The sequence below is a fragment of the Sturnira hondurensis genome, unplaced genomic scaffold (assembly GCF_014824575.4).
Source record: "Sturnira hondurensis isolate 20B ecotype Veracruz unplaced genomic scaffold, ASM1482457v3 Scaffold0011378, whole genome shotgun sequence".
Classification (NCBI taxonomy): domain Eukaryota; kingdom Metazoa; phylum Chordata; class Mammalia; order Chiroptera; family Phyllostomidae; genus Sturnira; species Sturnira hondurensis.
In genome coordinates, this window is record NW_028084009.1 from 947,299 (window position 1) to 963,146 (window position 15,848).

Here is a 15,848-nt window from a genome sequence, read left to right on the forward strand (position 1 = left end):
CACCCACCAGGAGACACCTACAAGAATACTTGTGACAGCAAGATGTTGGATATACCCAATTTAAACAAATGATTGTCACTAGGAGAACGGATAAACTGGCACAATGATGCAGTGGAATATACAGCAGTGAGAATGGATGGGCGACTTAGCCTAGAATGTGCATATCGACGTGGATGAACCTCAGGAAGCTGCAGAAGACACGGCACAGGAAGTGCCTCTCAGATCAGGCCGAACAACGCAGGGAAACGCCGGTGCGCAGGGGGTGCGGGCAATAGTGAGAGTGGGAAGGAGGGCTGGAAAGGTCAGCAGCAGGACCCCGGGCCCCTCTGGGGTGGGGGGTAATGAGGAACAGCACTTTAAACCACATTTCACCCCCACTGGCTTCTCCCCTGATGGTTCATTTCCTAACAGAGCAGCAAGCAACCAGTTCGTCACATGCAGGAACCGGCAAATGCTCCTCCCGCCCCGAGCCCCGTCCTTCCTTCGCGGCTCCGGTGAATAACGGGCACTCTCCAAGGGCCACCCCAGGCCCGCCATGCCCTCACATCAGTCAGGATCAGCTTTAGTCATGGGTGGCAACATCAAAATTAGTAGTGGCTTCCCTGGAGTCCTCGAGGACCAGGATTCTCAGTGTGGGCAAAGACGGAAACTCTGTGGNGGTGGGGGGTAATGAGGAACGGCACTTTAAACCACATTTCACCCCCGCTGGCTTCTCCCCTGATGGTTCATTTCCTAACAGAGCAGCAAGCAACCAGTTCGTCACATGCAGGAACCGGCAAATGCTCCTCCCGCCCCCGAGCCCCGTCCTTCCTTCGCGGCTCCGGTGAATAACGGGCACTCTCCAAGGGCCACCCCAGGCCCGCCATGCCCTCACATCAGTCAGGATCAGCTTTAGTCATGGGTGGCAACATCAAAATTAGTAGTGGCTTCCCTGGAGTCCTCGAGGACCAGGATTCTCAGTGTGGGCAAAGACGGAAACTCTGTGGTCCTGAATTTCAATTTAAGTATAAGCATGGACTTGTGTGTTGTTTTTCTGAAACGTCAACCTGTTCCTACCTCTGCCCACTGAAAACACCTACAGCGACAGTCAGCTCCCCGAGCATCTGGACTACAGTCTCCCAATGTCACTTCCCCATGAGAAGACCCAGGACTCGGAGAAACATCCGATTCCAGGACTTGGGCAGGACCTACACGATGAACCTAAAGCACCATGTCATACCAGATCCCGAGGAAGCGATCAGATTTCAGGGTCACGTCCGAGGGACTCGGAGACTGAGGAGGGTCCTACTGGCCAAAGACAGGAAGCTGAGCATCAGTGACAATAATGCACACCGGAACACTTAAAATACACTGAAATCAACAAGTTTGTGATTAAAAATTAGTCACTCAGGGATTCCAAGATATCAACTCATTATTCTAAGTGAAAACAAAGAGAAAGAAACATTAATCCTGTCCGGCGATGCTTCTCTCTCTCTCTCAAATCAATCAATGGATTTTTAAGGCAGTTTTTATTTTGCATGGCCTCATGTCTAACACTCGGGGCTCCCACTACCAGAGAAGGGGCGAATGGAGATCAGGGGGCAATCCGCGTCATCTGCTACAGCTCTCATCCCCAACATGGGCACAGGCCCATCGGGTGCCACAGATGGGTGCTGGCTGGGAGCCGGCAGCAGAGCTAACGTTGTACAGCTGGTGGGCCTGATGATGTTGAAATGTTTGTCATTTACATATACAAATGAAGCAATCTGCCTGAAGTCTCCGCTCTGCTTTGCATCCATGTGTCTGGCTCCCTTCGCTCTCCCAGGCTCGGCGTTCACCTGTAGCAAACTGCTGCTGCTGCAGCCAGGATAGCAGGTGCCATTTCCACGTGGTAGCTAAAACCAAACCCAGCACACAGACGCTGATCTGGCCCGAGGCCTGGGTATTTATTTGTTCAGCGAAGGCATGAAATCAAGAAACCTGATCAGTCTCTTCCTCGGCAGCTGAGCCACCCCAAGGGGGCCAACCCAGCGGAGTCGTCAGCATCGTCAGCATCACGGGCATGTCAAGCCAGGATGTCCCAAACCACAGCCGCCCTTACCCCTCCCATAAGATTTTTGCCATGTATTTTGCTCTTGAGTCAACCATTATTTTTTAAAAACACTTCAGATTTTTAAAGGAATCTCCTGTCACGGCTGTAGATAACCAGTACAGCCTACACCAAAGAGAAGGTAACTGAAAATCTAGCTCAGATTCTGCCGAAGGCTCTGCGCCTGACGCCTGCTTTGTTAAAAACAAGCTAGCATGAAACTGACTTCCTCTTAGGCATTTAAATGGATCAAAAGAATTAAAAATGGAATTAATTTTTTTCACATCATCCTTCTAAGCTATTTAATGACTGTTAGTCAGCAACAGCAGTCATTTCTCCTGGGCACCATGGCTGAATTCTGCACACCTACTTCCTGTCTATATGATAGGGGTCACAACAGTACTTACCTTACAGGAGTGTTCAGGCTATTATACAAGATCATGCATCATAAAGTGCCTGGTTCACACCCTGGCCAGGTAGCTCAACTGGTTAGAGCATTGTCCCAATACTCCAAGGTTGCAGGTTCAATCCTTGGTCAGGGCACATATAAGAACCAACCAATGAATGCATAAATAAGTGGAAGAACAAATGAGTGTTTTTCTCTCCCCCTAAAATCAGCAAATATGTTTTTAAAAAGGAGAAAAGTATGATAAAAATAAAAGTAAATTAAAAAATAAAGTGCCTAGCTAACAGTAAGCACTTAAATGCCAGCTCTTATTATCTGTCAGTTTCATGGAGAAGAAAGTGTAATTAAGGAAATAAACCCCATGACTTAAGGGGGAAAAAAAAATCCCAGAACCCAAGCAACTCAAACTTCAAAGCAACAGGAAAGGGGGACATAAAACCCCGAACACTTTATTGAATAATGGAAGACACTTTATTCTTTCTTTAAATCATCCCTCAACATTTCAACTCTTGATAGAAATCAAATGCAGAACATCTGCATTTTTAAATTAGCATCTATTTTCACTCTCTCGCTCACAGCAAGCTCATACAGTAAGACACACTGCGGAGAACGTGGTCAGGGCGCTTCCCGATCCCACCCACGAACCCAGTATTTCCAGGCCGATACACACACACACACTGGACTCTCTCCGAGGACGACATTTCCTCTCCTGTTCTCGTCCACTGTGTAAGTTACGTGGCATCACGGTTGATTAAAAGAGTAACTGTAGTGCTAGAGTGAAATGGAGAACTGGAAATGGAGAACTGGAAAACTAGAGCTCTCGGGAGTGGGCCAGGCATCAACACTTCTGAAACGTGGAAAGGGATACTGAAGAAAAATGCGCCAGAATGGGGTGGTCTTGGTAATAAACTTGGTTGAAATTCGGCTTTATATACACATTGAATATCTACGTGTGATCTACTAGATATATAAAAAAGCCATAGAAGATTTGAAAAACCTTAAAACCACTCCACTGAGAACACCAGCAAATTCACAGTGGCCTCAGGATTCAGCCAGATTTAAATCTGTTCATGAGCTGAACACCTCCTTCCACCAGAAAACCCACTGCAGGTCAATTCCTACAACATTCTGTACATCGCAAACACTTATGGCTAGAATATATTATTTCACAAGGAAGCAGTTTTATTTTCAAACTCTTGCCCCACTCCTGCTCTGGCCCCCACAAGGAAAATCCGGGGGTCAATCATTCACACGAGGAGTTTAACGGGCCTCCGGGTTTGGAAGCGCTTCGGCTCAGCTGAGAATCTCAGAAGACATGTCTGACGGGCGCACGCCGACTCCCGCCCACTTTTAGTGCAAAAAGATCGCATATGTTGCAGAGTCCTAGAAACAGTTGAAGAGAAGGTGACTGAGATGGAGGGGTGATGGGAATCCCACACAAGTTCCTTCTGAAGAGAGACACAAGTTCGGAGTGCAAGTTCACACTCGGCAAGTGGCAAAGGCCAGGCCGCAGATCCGCAGGCGAGGTTCCGACTGTCAGCAGGGCATCACAGTCTACAGGTGCGCAGACCTCCCGGCCCGCACCAACCCCCGTAGTGCACACTGGAGGTAGGTGTAGAGGTTTATTGTAGGGAAGACAGTGGCTCTCCACCAACTCGGGGACGCTGTCTCTGATCCTGCTCTGCCCCCACACACTCCGCTCGACCTTCGGGCTGGGGTGAGTGGAGGACACGGCATGGAAGGGCACGAGATCCTGCCTTGGAAGACTAAAGGACCCAGGGTGTGGTTATAAATAGCTACATAATTAATGTTTTAACCACTTTGAAACACACAGCAAGTCGAATATTTATTTAAAAATAAATTTCCAAAATATCTATTTACAATACAGTAAGAGGAGCATGTGCAAACAACAGAAATGGGAGGCCAGTCCTGCTATGGGAGGTCCACACCCCAGTGCACAGGAGCCCCATTCACAAACAGCATGGGCTCAACTGAGCTGTGATCACAATGGGGTGACATTCAGCTAACACGGGACTCAGTTCCCCTTTGAAACCTGGGGCAGGGCGGGGAGTCAGGGCAGAGAGAGCAGGGGGATCCTTGTGTGTGGGAGGAGGTGGCAGAAGGGATGAGCCACTGGAGGAGGCCCAGTGTGGCAGGAGGGCTCATTTCACAAGCCAACAGGCCTCTAGCTCGCCCTCCCAGGTAGGCATTGGAGGTGACCTGGGGGGCCCTTCCCAGCACAAGTTGGCTTTGCAGTGGGAGGGGCAGATGTGGCCAGAGTCCCAGAGATAAAGATCCTCTTTTAAAAAACAAAAAGGGAGTAGAGAGATTAGCAAAAATGATGTGAACGGAACTGCCACCCTCTCCCTTGTCAGGCGACAAAGCAGCCATCAGGTGAAATATGTTAGTCACTAAGTGAACTCCCACATGGTGCCGCCAACCCAAATCCCCGGCACCTACATGGTCAAGTGCAGGTCTCTGCTGCCCAGATCAATGCATAAACGCTTCTTCCCCAGGAAAGCAGAAAGATCAGTGGTGTAGCCCTTGGAGCAGGGAGGGGCGAGGTCCAGTCTATCTATACACGAGATGGGAGAACTGGGTGGACTTGTAGTTCAGCTGGTTGTTGGGTATGAACTTGTGCAGCTCACTCTTTTTGCAGCAAGGGTCGTAATGGTAGGCGATGAGGCAAGCGTCACAGGAAACTTTTGAACACTGGGTACAGGTGTTGGTGGCACCTGGGCGATTGCAGAAGCCACAGCGGGAGGTGGCTGTGGTGGAGGGCTTGGACTTTGAGTGGAAGTGCGCCGGCCGGTCCAGGCCCTGAGTCTGGCCTGCATACTTCTCCCTCACAGACGACCCATGGGCCAGGCTGTCATGCGTGGAAGACTTGCTAGGGAAGGCGCTAGGCTTGGAGGCTGGAGGACAGGGGAGCAGGCTGTCACAGCGCTGACAGAGGGAGGAGCTGCAGGACAGGCCGCAGTTTTGGCACTTGGACAGGGCAGACTCTTTGGCAGGGGCTGAGCGCTTGTAGAGAGGGTGGGCATCGTTTCTGAGCAGCCATACGTCCTGCCGCAGGGCATCCTGCCTCCGGTACGCAGCCCTAGGTTCCGAATCCGTGTATAGGTCCACGTCATCCTGAGCCGAGAAATACGTGCCACGCAGCAGGCCAAGGCCATTGCTGGGGGAGATGGATGGAAGGTCATCGGGGCTGCCATGAGGGGAGCTGGACATGGCCAAGAGCGAGGGGGACGGGCGGATGATCTCGTCCTTGAGGTCATCCACATCGGCCCCCATGGGCTCCTTCCGCAGGCTCAATGAGGTCTTCAGAGGTGGCTTCCGGCTCTCCCAGTGGCTGTCGTAGGCGTCCACCGACCTCGAGATTTTGGTCACACGGGGCTTGTAGTAATCCTTGGCTGCCCGCTCGCTGGCAGACTTCTGGAGCGCCATCCGGGCCACGGAGGCTGGCAGGTGATCCCGGCCCTCAGCCCGTCGCCGCAGGGCGTCTGAGCAGCCCCGCACGTCCTCTGCACTGCTCTTGCGCTCGCTCACCACGTCCAGCTCGGAATAGCCCTTGTCCTTGACTTGTGAGTGGATTTCCAGCATCTGCTCACACTCCACCTTGGCCAGAAAGAGTTCAAAGGAGACCATCTTCACCTGCAGGGTCTCCACCAACTCCGTGAGCTTGTATGCCGTCCCCAAGTCAGGCACGTAGCCCATGTAATTCAGGATGGTTCGGATGTCCTCTTCCAGCAACGTGGACTTAACGTAGTAAACGAAGGGGCCAGTGTAGGTCTAGAAGGAAGGGAGGCAGACAAAGGCGGGGCTTTCTCTCTGAGACACACAGGGAGACTGCCTCACAGCACAGTGCCCCCGAGTATGGACTGGAGCACGGGAGCCGCGGAATGGGAAGGAATGGGAAGGACACTTTCCCAGTGTCCTCTCACTACAGAAGGCAGAGGCTAGTGCTTACCCACAGCCCAGCGCACTGGTTTGTGGGAAATGATGTAAGTGGAGGGAACAAAGCCACTAGCTCCCTACGCGGGCACCACAGCCCTGCTCCCTGTGAGGAGGAGCAGGGTAAACTGGATGAAGAAAGAGGGCTGGGGTGGAGGCAGGGCCCATTGAGCAACATTTCTTTCCAGCATTTCTACAAAAGCCTGAAGAATACAGGTGGGGCAAAAGCAGTTTTATGGTTGTAGATATGTGAAACAGTGTTTATGCTTATTTTTTATTAACTATTGTACTATTTTCCATACAAACCACTGTAAACCTACCTTTACCCTACCCTCTGTCAGACTTAAGACCCCGTCTTGGCGGAAACCCTCCTGAGCCATCACTGCCTTCAGAGTGATTCAGACCCCTCTCTCTCCCAGGCTCACCCTCCTCGCTCCTCTCTGCCCCTGCTGGGCCCCTGCAGCAGCCTCCTCACCGGCCTCCCTGCCCCCTCTCGCCCCGCTGCAGCCTACTGCCATACACCAGCCAGGACTAGCTGCAAATGTACACTGACCCCAGCACAGCCTTGCCTCCCAGCCCACTTAGGACAAATCCACGCTCTCTGCCCTGGGCCTCAGGCCCTGCAGAGCCCGGGTGCCACCTGTCCTTCCAAACCCCCGGCTGCAGACCTGGGCTGCCAGAGGCGGGAACCCGTTAAGAGATGACACTAGGCAGAGAGGCAGGGTGAGGAATTACCCATGGGGGTAATTCTGATTGTTATCTCAAAGGCAGGGGGACCCGGGAGGGTCTGCAGGCAGAGCAGGGATGTGACCAAACCGGCACAGGCCTCTCAGGGAGGCCTGGAAGGGGCAAGAAAGCGGAAGGCAGACCAGCGTGGAGGGCCCTTCCCCAGGCCTCACCTTGATGCTTCTGAACTCCTTCTTCCACGGGTAGAGGAAGAGGTTGATGCCCACCGTCTCCAGCACACCGAAGGCGCAGTGCAAAGCCCGCAAGCTAGAGGAGCTCAGCGCACGCAGGGAGCCCTCCACCACCTCGTAGAACTGGATCAGCCGGAACCGATATGGGGGGTCCACCTTGTGCAGGCTGAGCAAGGTGGACGCGGCCACCCGGAGGTACTCATCACTGCCAGGCCGCTGCCTGCTGGGGGTGGCGTCCACTTTGCCTTCGTGGAACTGCACATACTTCCGAAATAAGTCATCCTTGTATTTTGTATCCATTGAACTGGGCTTCCCCATCCGGTCCAGAGGCGAGGGGCTACCTTATCTCCTCCATGGCCTCCGGGTCCGAGGCCGGGCCATGGCCGGAAGCACCACCATGTTGCCTGGCTGGACCGGCGCACTGCTGCGGAAGGGGAAGAACAAGGAGCGTGTCATTTCCCCCATATCAGAGGCTGCCGCGGCAAAACCACACACAGGACGAGCCTGAGGCACAGTGGGCACTGCCAGCCTGGGTTTCATCCCGCTCTTCATTCGCACCTTTACAGAACACGGATTACACGCTTCACAACTGAGCTCACAAATGAGAGATACGATTAGGAGCACCCTGCCTGGTCTTGTGGGGAGAAGGAGAAGTGGTAAGAGCCCTCCGGAGGCAGCGACAGACCTGAAGGATGAGAGTGCGGAGGTGTCGGCAGGGAGAAGGGCCCTGAGCTAACACCATCAGTCTTACTACAGCTTACTAGTGCTCTCCCTCCCCTCAAAGGACCCTACGGGGACAGGTACTGCTGTCACCCCATCTCATGGACACAGAAACTGAGACAAAGGGACGTAAGGAAACTTGCTGAGAGTGGCAACACTTCAGAAGCAGAGCTGAGATCAGAGCCCTGGCAGTCAGGCCAAAGTCCATGCCTTTAACCACCATGCCCTGCTTTCCTGAGGATGGAAGAAGGAGCTTGGCCGTGGAAAGCACGAAGCCTACAGTGAGAGGAGGAGAGGGGAGCTGCAGGCATACGCAGGGGCTCGTTCCCCAAGGCCTCACAGAGCACACTGGGAATTTCACATTTATTCCAAGAGCCACAAGAAGCGCCTGCCTGAAGAGTTCAAAGCAAGGGGAAGAGGGACAGGATCTTATTTGCAATTTTAAAAAGAGACCATGCTGGCTGCTGGCCCCTGGCAAATGCTTTTATCTGCCTTTGATGGCCTGCATTCCCCTTTGCCTTAACAGCAGTTTACAGTTCCACGGGGAGAGGATGGAATGTTCCGAGCCTGGGATATGTAATTTATATACCCTTGCGGTCTGCCTGGCCACCCGTTAGTAGACCATTTACAGATCCAGCAATATTTTTTTAATTTACTAATTTTAGAAAGAGAGAGGAAGGCAGAGGAAGTAGAGGATGGGGGGAAAGGAAGGGAAGAGAAATATTGATTTATGTACTACTTATTTATGCATTAATTGGTTGCTTCTTGTATATGCCTTGACCGGGGATTGAACCTGCAACCTTGGTGTATCAGGACAATGCTCTAACCATCTGAGCTACCCAGCCAGGACCGGTAATACTGTATTCATTGAGGGATATTGCCAGGGCCAGGGGCAGGCAACATGGCACAGGGGTGACAAACAGTTTTGAAGCCAGGCTTCCTGGGTGTGAACCCTGGGTCTGCCTCTCTAGGTTACTTCGGCGAATTTCTCAACCTCCCTGGGCTTCAGTTTCCTCACCTGAAAAGGGGGCTGGTAATAGTACCCAGAGTCCAGAACTGGGGGAGGGCTGTATGCAATCAGTATTACAAAGCTCCTCTCAGAGTGCCAGCTTAAAAGAAGTCCTTGGCAGACAAGCAGCCATTCCGGGTGTCTGAAGGTGCTATACCCCCCAAGATGCCAGGCATTCTCAAGAAGGTGAGAGCAGAGTGGGACAAACCTCTCAGTGGGTGACGGATGTGTGTTTTCACACTCACCTGTCCCACCTTTCCCGACCACTGCTCTACGGGGGCAGGATCGCGACCCAATGACTTAGCAGGCAACCTGAGCACAGGTAACCTAAGTAGGGTATGTGCTTTAGAAAATACCTGCTGTCTGAGGGAGAGGCTCCTGCTGGCAGCGGGAAATTGAAAGGGACCGAGAAGGGAGCCGCAGTGAGATGGGAAGGGCCTGCTCGTGGCAGGTCTGTGCTCAGCTCAGGTAGTCCTAGAGGCTCAGCGCCTGGCAACACTCATGAGGACAGTAAAACTGTCCACATCTTCATGAGCCATTTGTCTGACTTCTCCAGTATGGGAGAAGGAGGGGTGAGACATGCAGGAGAACTAGGGACTCAGAGAGGCCACCTTCTCCCACCCACTGCCCTGCCAAGAAAGCCCAATGTTTAGGAACAAATAGAATAAATATGCCCGAGGAACTCGAGAGGCAAACATAAATCCACTTAGAATAAATGCTCTCTCCAGACCAAGGTCAAAGGCTCTACATGGCCACACCCTTGCTCACCTCTCACACTAGTCTTTCCCTTCCCTCCAGGTTCCACCCACAGGAATTGTTTGTCCTTCCTCAAACACGGCGTGTTCTTTTCTATCTCAGGACCTCAGCACGTGTTCCTTTTGCATGTTCGTCCTCTGAGGCTCCCCATCACCGGCTCACCCTCATTCAGGCCTCAACTCGAGTGTCATCCCTCAGTAGGCCTCCCTGACAACCCCAGCTCAATGGCTCACTCCCACCTGCCCAGTCCCTCCTCATCCAGTTAGCCTGGGATCATCACCATCTGAAATCACCGACTTTGTGTATCCATTCACTAGCTTCTTCTGTCTCCCCCATTACCCAGTAAGCCACACAAAGGCAAGGACCACATCTGCTTTGTTCATCATGATGCTGAACATAGAGCCTGGCACTTAGCTGGTGTGTGATAAAACAGGTGACGTGAATGATGCAAAGGATGTAAGCAACCATGATGCTTTAGTTTCTGCAGCTCTCCCACAAATCCTGGGAGATCAGCTGGACAGACAAGGAACAGAGGCTCCATGACCTGGCATGCTCTAAGTAGCTCAGGGTTAGTACAATGTGGACCCAAGATTCCAAGCCTGGCTTCTGGTTTGGAGGCTGTGCTCCTCCCACCACCCTGCAGTTCCTGAGATCAACATGGATGTATGCAGCACCTACCTCAAGCCAGCTCCTGGGCTGGATGCAGTGGGGGCGGATACAGGGTGCTAGAAGCAGTAGGGAACAGCAGTCAAGGAGACATAGCCTTGACCCCAAGTCTAGTGGAAAGAATTTACTGTCTAGTATCAAACTATGTCTGTTCTCTTAAACAATAAAACTATACTGCAACCTGAGAGAAGACATCACTTGCCCTTGCATTTACCACGTTGTATTTGCCTAACAGAAGCTTCCATCCTGCCTGTGGCCCCAAGGACTGTTTGCTGGTACACCTGAGAGTAATTTAAACAAAGGCCTATGGCCTCCTAAACACTGCTGTGAGTTTTCTCCAAGGAGGTCAGCCTCGAGCCCACAGAAGCTGATTTTTTTACAGCATCAGCCACCCTCCAGCTCAGAGTCTGCTGCTCCGTAATCACACCACAGTCCACACCCTTGTTTGTTGCTGACAAACAATCAACAAGGAAAAGGGATCCAAATAGCCTAGTTGCTGTTCAAAATCCTAACTCTCAAGGCAAGGATAGGAAACCCATCTAAGAAGAATCATAAACCAACCTAGGTAGGTGACTAAAAGGCTGACAGAAAAGAAATGCTACAGGAGAGAAGGAAACTAACAATGATCAAGAACCTATGTGCTGAGCATTGGGCTTTCTGCTTCAACTGCATCATCCCGTTTCATCCACATCATAATGCCACGAGGAAACCAAAGCTCAGCCCTTAACATTCTGCCCAGCAGAGTTTCAAGGGGTCAGAGCTGCAATTTGAACCTCAGTTGGCCGACCCTGAGGCCTGTGCTTTGTCCCATCTATCACATTCATTTGTTGTTAAAATTAGCAGCATTCATGATAGGATTAGTATATAAAGGCCCTCTGCTGAGGCTAAATGAAATTCAAGGAGATCCACAGGACAGCCCCAAGGTTAAAGAGGAAACCGAGGCTCACAGAGGCCAAGTCATTAGTCCCAAGTCACAAGGCTAGGAAGAAGTGGATCTGAGATCTGAAACTCCGTCTGATGCCACAACCCAGACTCACGCTCTGAGCTGCACTGCTTGGAAGCAAAGGTGTCCCCCTCCATCTGCTGGACAGCTCTACTGAAAAGCGCTCAGCTAAGCTAGAACACCCTATGGCAGGGAGCGGAAAGGAGTTTCAAAAATTCCTGTAGTGCAAAACTCCCTCTTCCCACACACCCTGGGGCTGGCAGAGCCACAAAGCTCTATGATGTAAGCTCAAGGGCCAAGGCCAGAGACTGGCCAGCGGTGAAGCGGCTGACATCATCCGTCCTGAATACAATTTCGGAGCATATAGGCTGCATTAGAGCTGGTCATAGTTGGTGTCTTTGCTGAGTACAGAAACAGCAATTTATTCCCAGCACTCTGCAAGAACCAAAAACACGCTCACTGCAAAAACAGCATGGTTATGGGAGCCCAGACAGCACAGTGACAAAAGCTGTTAATTTCTCCAGGCAACCCAAGGGCTGGAAAGACAAGATGTGCCAGTCTGGCGAAGAAGAAGGGGGAAAAAAAGGCACTTGAACACCCCTAACGAAGTCAGGCAGGTGCCCCGAGCCAAAAGGCCTGGTCAGCACTTCCTGCACCCACGATCTAAGCCCCTTTTGAAAAGCACATCAATGAAGAGACAGATACTGCAGTCAGGGAGGCGGTGGCTTTTTAATTGTTATTTGTAAACATCTCAAAGGAAAACTGCATCTGTTTAAAACCCCAATGAACAAAACGGAAATGGTTCTAGGCAGCAAAGCATTAGTTCGGCTTTACCTCTGCTGGCCCATTGGAGAAGAAACATTCCCCAAGCTGCATTTGAGGGCGCGCCCCCTCCCTGCCCGGGCAGGAGCTATTTTGGTCCCAGCATTGCCCCAGTCCACAGGTTTACCGATCCCTGGTCTAGCTTCAGCGGGCTCAGACTTCCCTCCGCCTCCTACGGCAGCCAGGGGAGAGCAGTTCAACCCCCTCCACCTCCGCACCTAACTACTTTGCATTCATTCATTCCCGAGGCTCCGGAGATACACCCAAGTCACCTTCCTCCTGGCTGTGAAACACCACAGGGTCCCCAAACCCCAACCAGATTTCAGAGAAAATCAGAAAGACCTTCCAAACCTCTGAAAATAACCTCAGCGGTGCGGAAATTGGGCTTCCCTAGTGGCAGTGGCCTCTCCGCGGGGCTCGGAAGGAAGCAGTTCCCCCTCGCTGCAGGGGACAGAAGCTGGCGGCTGCTATTCCCGGCCTGGTAATTCCTAGAACCTTGGAGGGCCACGTAAGTAGTAAAACAAACAAACAAAAAAACAACAACAAAAAAAACCCACCCTATTCGCAAACTCCGGCCCTCCCTACGGGTCCGTGAATGAATTGACAGCGGCTATCATTTACTGAATGCCTGCTGTTTGCCAGAGATCTCATTTCATGCCTACTTCGGTCCTAACAGGCAGGTTCACTCCCATTTTACTAATGAATTAGGCAACTGAGGCTCAGAAGATTAAGTGACTTGTCCAAGGTCACACAGTGAGGTCAGCCACCGAAAACTGGGCTGAGGACCACTGCGCCCTAACCGCTCACAATGGAATTGGGGTATCCTCCTCTTGGGTTACTCGCCAAAGAGGCGGTGCTCCTCTTGAGCCACCCATGGTCGGTCATAGGTGTCTGTGAGGCAGCCCCTGGGGGAGAAGGAATCCTTAAGAGAAACTGCGCCCCCAGGGAACCGAAAAGGAGGGCCTGCCCGTCGCTCCCACCGTCCGAGAGGGGACCCGCTCCCTGGCCACCGAGCCCCTCGGAGTCCGGCGCCCCCTCCGCCCGGGGAAGCCCCAAAGGCCGTTTCCGACGCGGCGGCCGACACTTACCCCGGCACTGTCCCCGAGGACGCCTCGGCCGTCGGAAGCGAGAAGAACCCGCAGCCGCTGCCGGAGCCGGACCCCGGTGGGCTCTCCCCGCTCCGGCCCGCTGCAGGGGTTTGAGACCAGTACCCCGGGGCCAGTGGCGACCCGGAAACAATCGATCCGGAAATGACGTTCTCAGCAGGCGGGTCCAAAGGGAGGCCGGGTCGCGGCTGCGCACCAGGCTGGGGAAAGGCCGATACCCACGGGCGGCGGAAAAAGAAGTGGGAGACAGAAGAGCACGCACAGAAGCCGTGAGGTTTCACTTTGGAAACTAAAAAGCCACCGTTGGGCTGAGGCTAGGACCCGGAAGTAAACGGGCTAGGAAATGACGCACATTGTCCGCCCCAGGATGGCAGCTAGTCGGTTGTCATGGGAACCTGTCGGGAGCTGGAGGTGGAACCTACCAGCTAAGGGCGCAGACTGAGCGACCCCTGGGCTCCGCCTCCTGGACTTGCTCTCTGACTGACCCTGAGCGGGAGATGACAGTTGGATTTCTCGCCTCGTTTTTCCAGAAGCAAATACCAAGGCTTAAAGAGAGCAAGAGATGCCCAGGATCACGCAAGACTGAATCCAGCCCAGAGAGGACTGTTGTTACAGGCTGTCGTTGAGAGAGGGGTCCCAGCTTTGCCTTTGTCACTTACAAGCTGCGTGACCTTGGGCAGGTTACTTTACCTTTCTGAGCTTCAGTTTTTCCAACTGCAAAATGGAGTAATAGTAGTTCCGTCTCCTGGGAGCCATGTGAGATGCGTTCATCTATAAAAACCGATTATTACAATAGTTGACATAAAGATCTAGATACATTTTGCTTTTTAAATCTGTATAAGTGAAAGGAAATTACCTCTCTGTGTCCTCAACTTCCTTGAATAGAAGTCAGCGTGGGGAAAACCAAGATACTGTCTCCTCGGTTTGTGACTTCTCACCAGGCACCTGTGGCACCTGTGGCACCTATTGGCATCAATACTGGTGGCTTGCTGCTTCATTTCATGGATTTGTCTTTTCTCCTACCCACCACGAGGAGTAAGTTTTTATGATTCACGTGAGCTCACTGAATCCCTACTGCTTGCAAAATGCCTAATACATACCCAAGACCGTTGAACAGATCTGCACCTGGACCTTATGTTCTGTCGCTCTCAACTTACCCCAGACATTTCTTAAAGACGGGAGCCCACTCCATGCCAAGTTCTCTTTCTCGAACATGCTCTCAGCTCCCTGCATGTACCATGCTCTTCTACCCTTCTGGCCTCTGTGCCTCTATATGCTGTTCCATGTGAATGTCTTTCCCCTCACCTCATTCTTTCCTTGCTTTTTTGGCTTCCAGCCCCAACTCTGCCCTCACGTCCCTTCTGGAGCTTTCTCTGATTTCTCCAGGCAAAGACTAGCCTTCCTCTGGTTCCCCACTACACTGCCTTCCATGATCTTATCTCAGTTGTCACCACAGTGGATTACACGTATTGTTAAATATCACTCCCCCACAAGACCTGGGGCTCCTTGTACATCCATGTTTTCCCTGAGCTCTGAGCAAGCCTGATCATGAGGTGCCTAACAGATGGTTCTTAATTGGAAGATTCTCTCTCTCGGCCTTGGTGTCCCCAGCTAAAGCCGGTGGGTCTGTCTCAGGAGTCAATGATATACTACATGGGGAAGGATTTGGAGAACCAGCAACCTGCTATTTAGCAAATACAGCAATTACTGTATTTGTTGCTGTCTGAGCACCACACAAGATTTCTGTGCATTGTGTTTTAGCCTCAGCTCATGTTTAAGCTTCTCTCTTAAATCACCTGCAAGGTGATGGTGTTTACAGCAGTTCCAGCTCCACCCAAACTCTCTGCCTTTGCAACAACACAAAACTGTCCTTCGGAAATTGTTGCAGGACTATGTGTACCTGCTAAAAAGTCCCTTCCAGCTCTGGTTCTGTGACAGACAGGAGGGAAACAGCCTTTTAAGAAGGCTTTACCAGTAGGAAACCCTGGTCATTGAGATTTGGTGATATTTCATATCAGAAAATACCTGGCCTGGTAGCTCAGTTAGTCAGAGCATCATCCCTGTATGCCAAGGTTGAGGGTTTGATCCCCAGTCAGGGCACATACAAAAAAACAACAATGAGTGCATAACTAAATGGAACAACAAGTTGATGTTTCTCATTCTCTATCCCTTCCTCTCTCTCTCTAAAATCAATCGATATTTTTTTTAAAAAGGAAAGAAAATTTCTGACAAGAGCCATTTTTCTCATCTTTTAGACGGGGTTAAAAGCCCAAGATTTTTCTGGTTAGTGATGTGGAATCACAGGAGCATCTTTTTCAGATTTTATTACATAATGATTAGCAGATTATATAACAGTCACGTGACAATTGATTGGCACCTCTGCTTCCTAAGAGCCAACAGCATGAACAATCTATCTACTTCTTTCTATTTTATGTATTTTTAAGCACAAAAGTAACACATGAATTCCTATGATACAGATGT

At 51.5% G+C, this 15,848-nt stretch overlaps 1 protein-coding gene across 1 annotated transcript; it reads right to left on the reverse strand.

Annotated features, from left to right (window-relative positions):
* Window positions 1–3,633: 3,633 nt before the first annotated feature.
* On the reverse strand, window positions 3,634–15,385 carry SPATA2 (spermatogenesis associated 2). Its single transcript, XM_037059880.1, has 3 exons — window positions 13,350–15,385; window positions 7,328–7,769; window positions 3,634–6,266 (listed from the first exon to the last, which is right to left on the reverse strand). The coding sequence occupies exons 2-3, from the start codon at window positions 7,661–7,663 to the stop codon at window positions 5,046–5,048; spliced, it is 1,557 nt and encodes a 518-aa protein (XP_036915775.1). The 5' UTR covers window positions 7,664–7,769; window positions 13,350–15,385; the 3' UTR covers window positions 3,634–5,045.
* Between the last annotated feature and the right edge of the window lie 463 nt (window positions 15,386–15,848).

Coding starts and splice junctions, on each gene's coding strand:
- SPATA2 (XM_037059880.1), bottom strand. CDS start 7,663: ATGGGGAAGCCCAGTTCAATGGATACAAAATACAAGGATGACTTATTT. Junction 6,267..7,327: donor AGGAGTTCAGAAGCATCAAG/GTGAGGCCTGGG, acceptor CCTTCCTTCTAG/ACCTACACTGGCCCCTTCGT.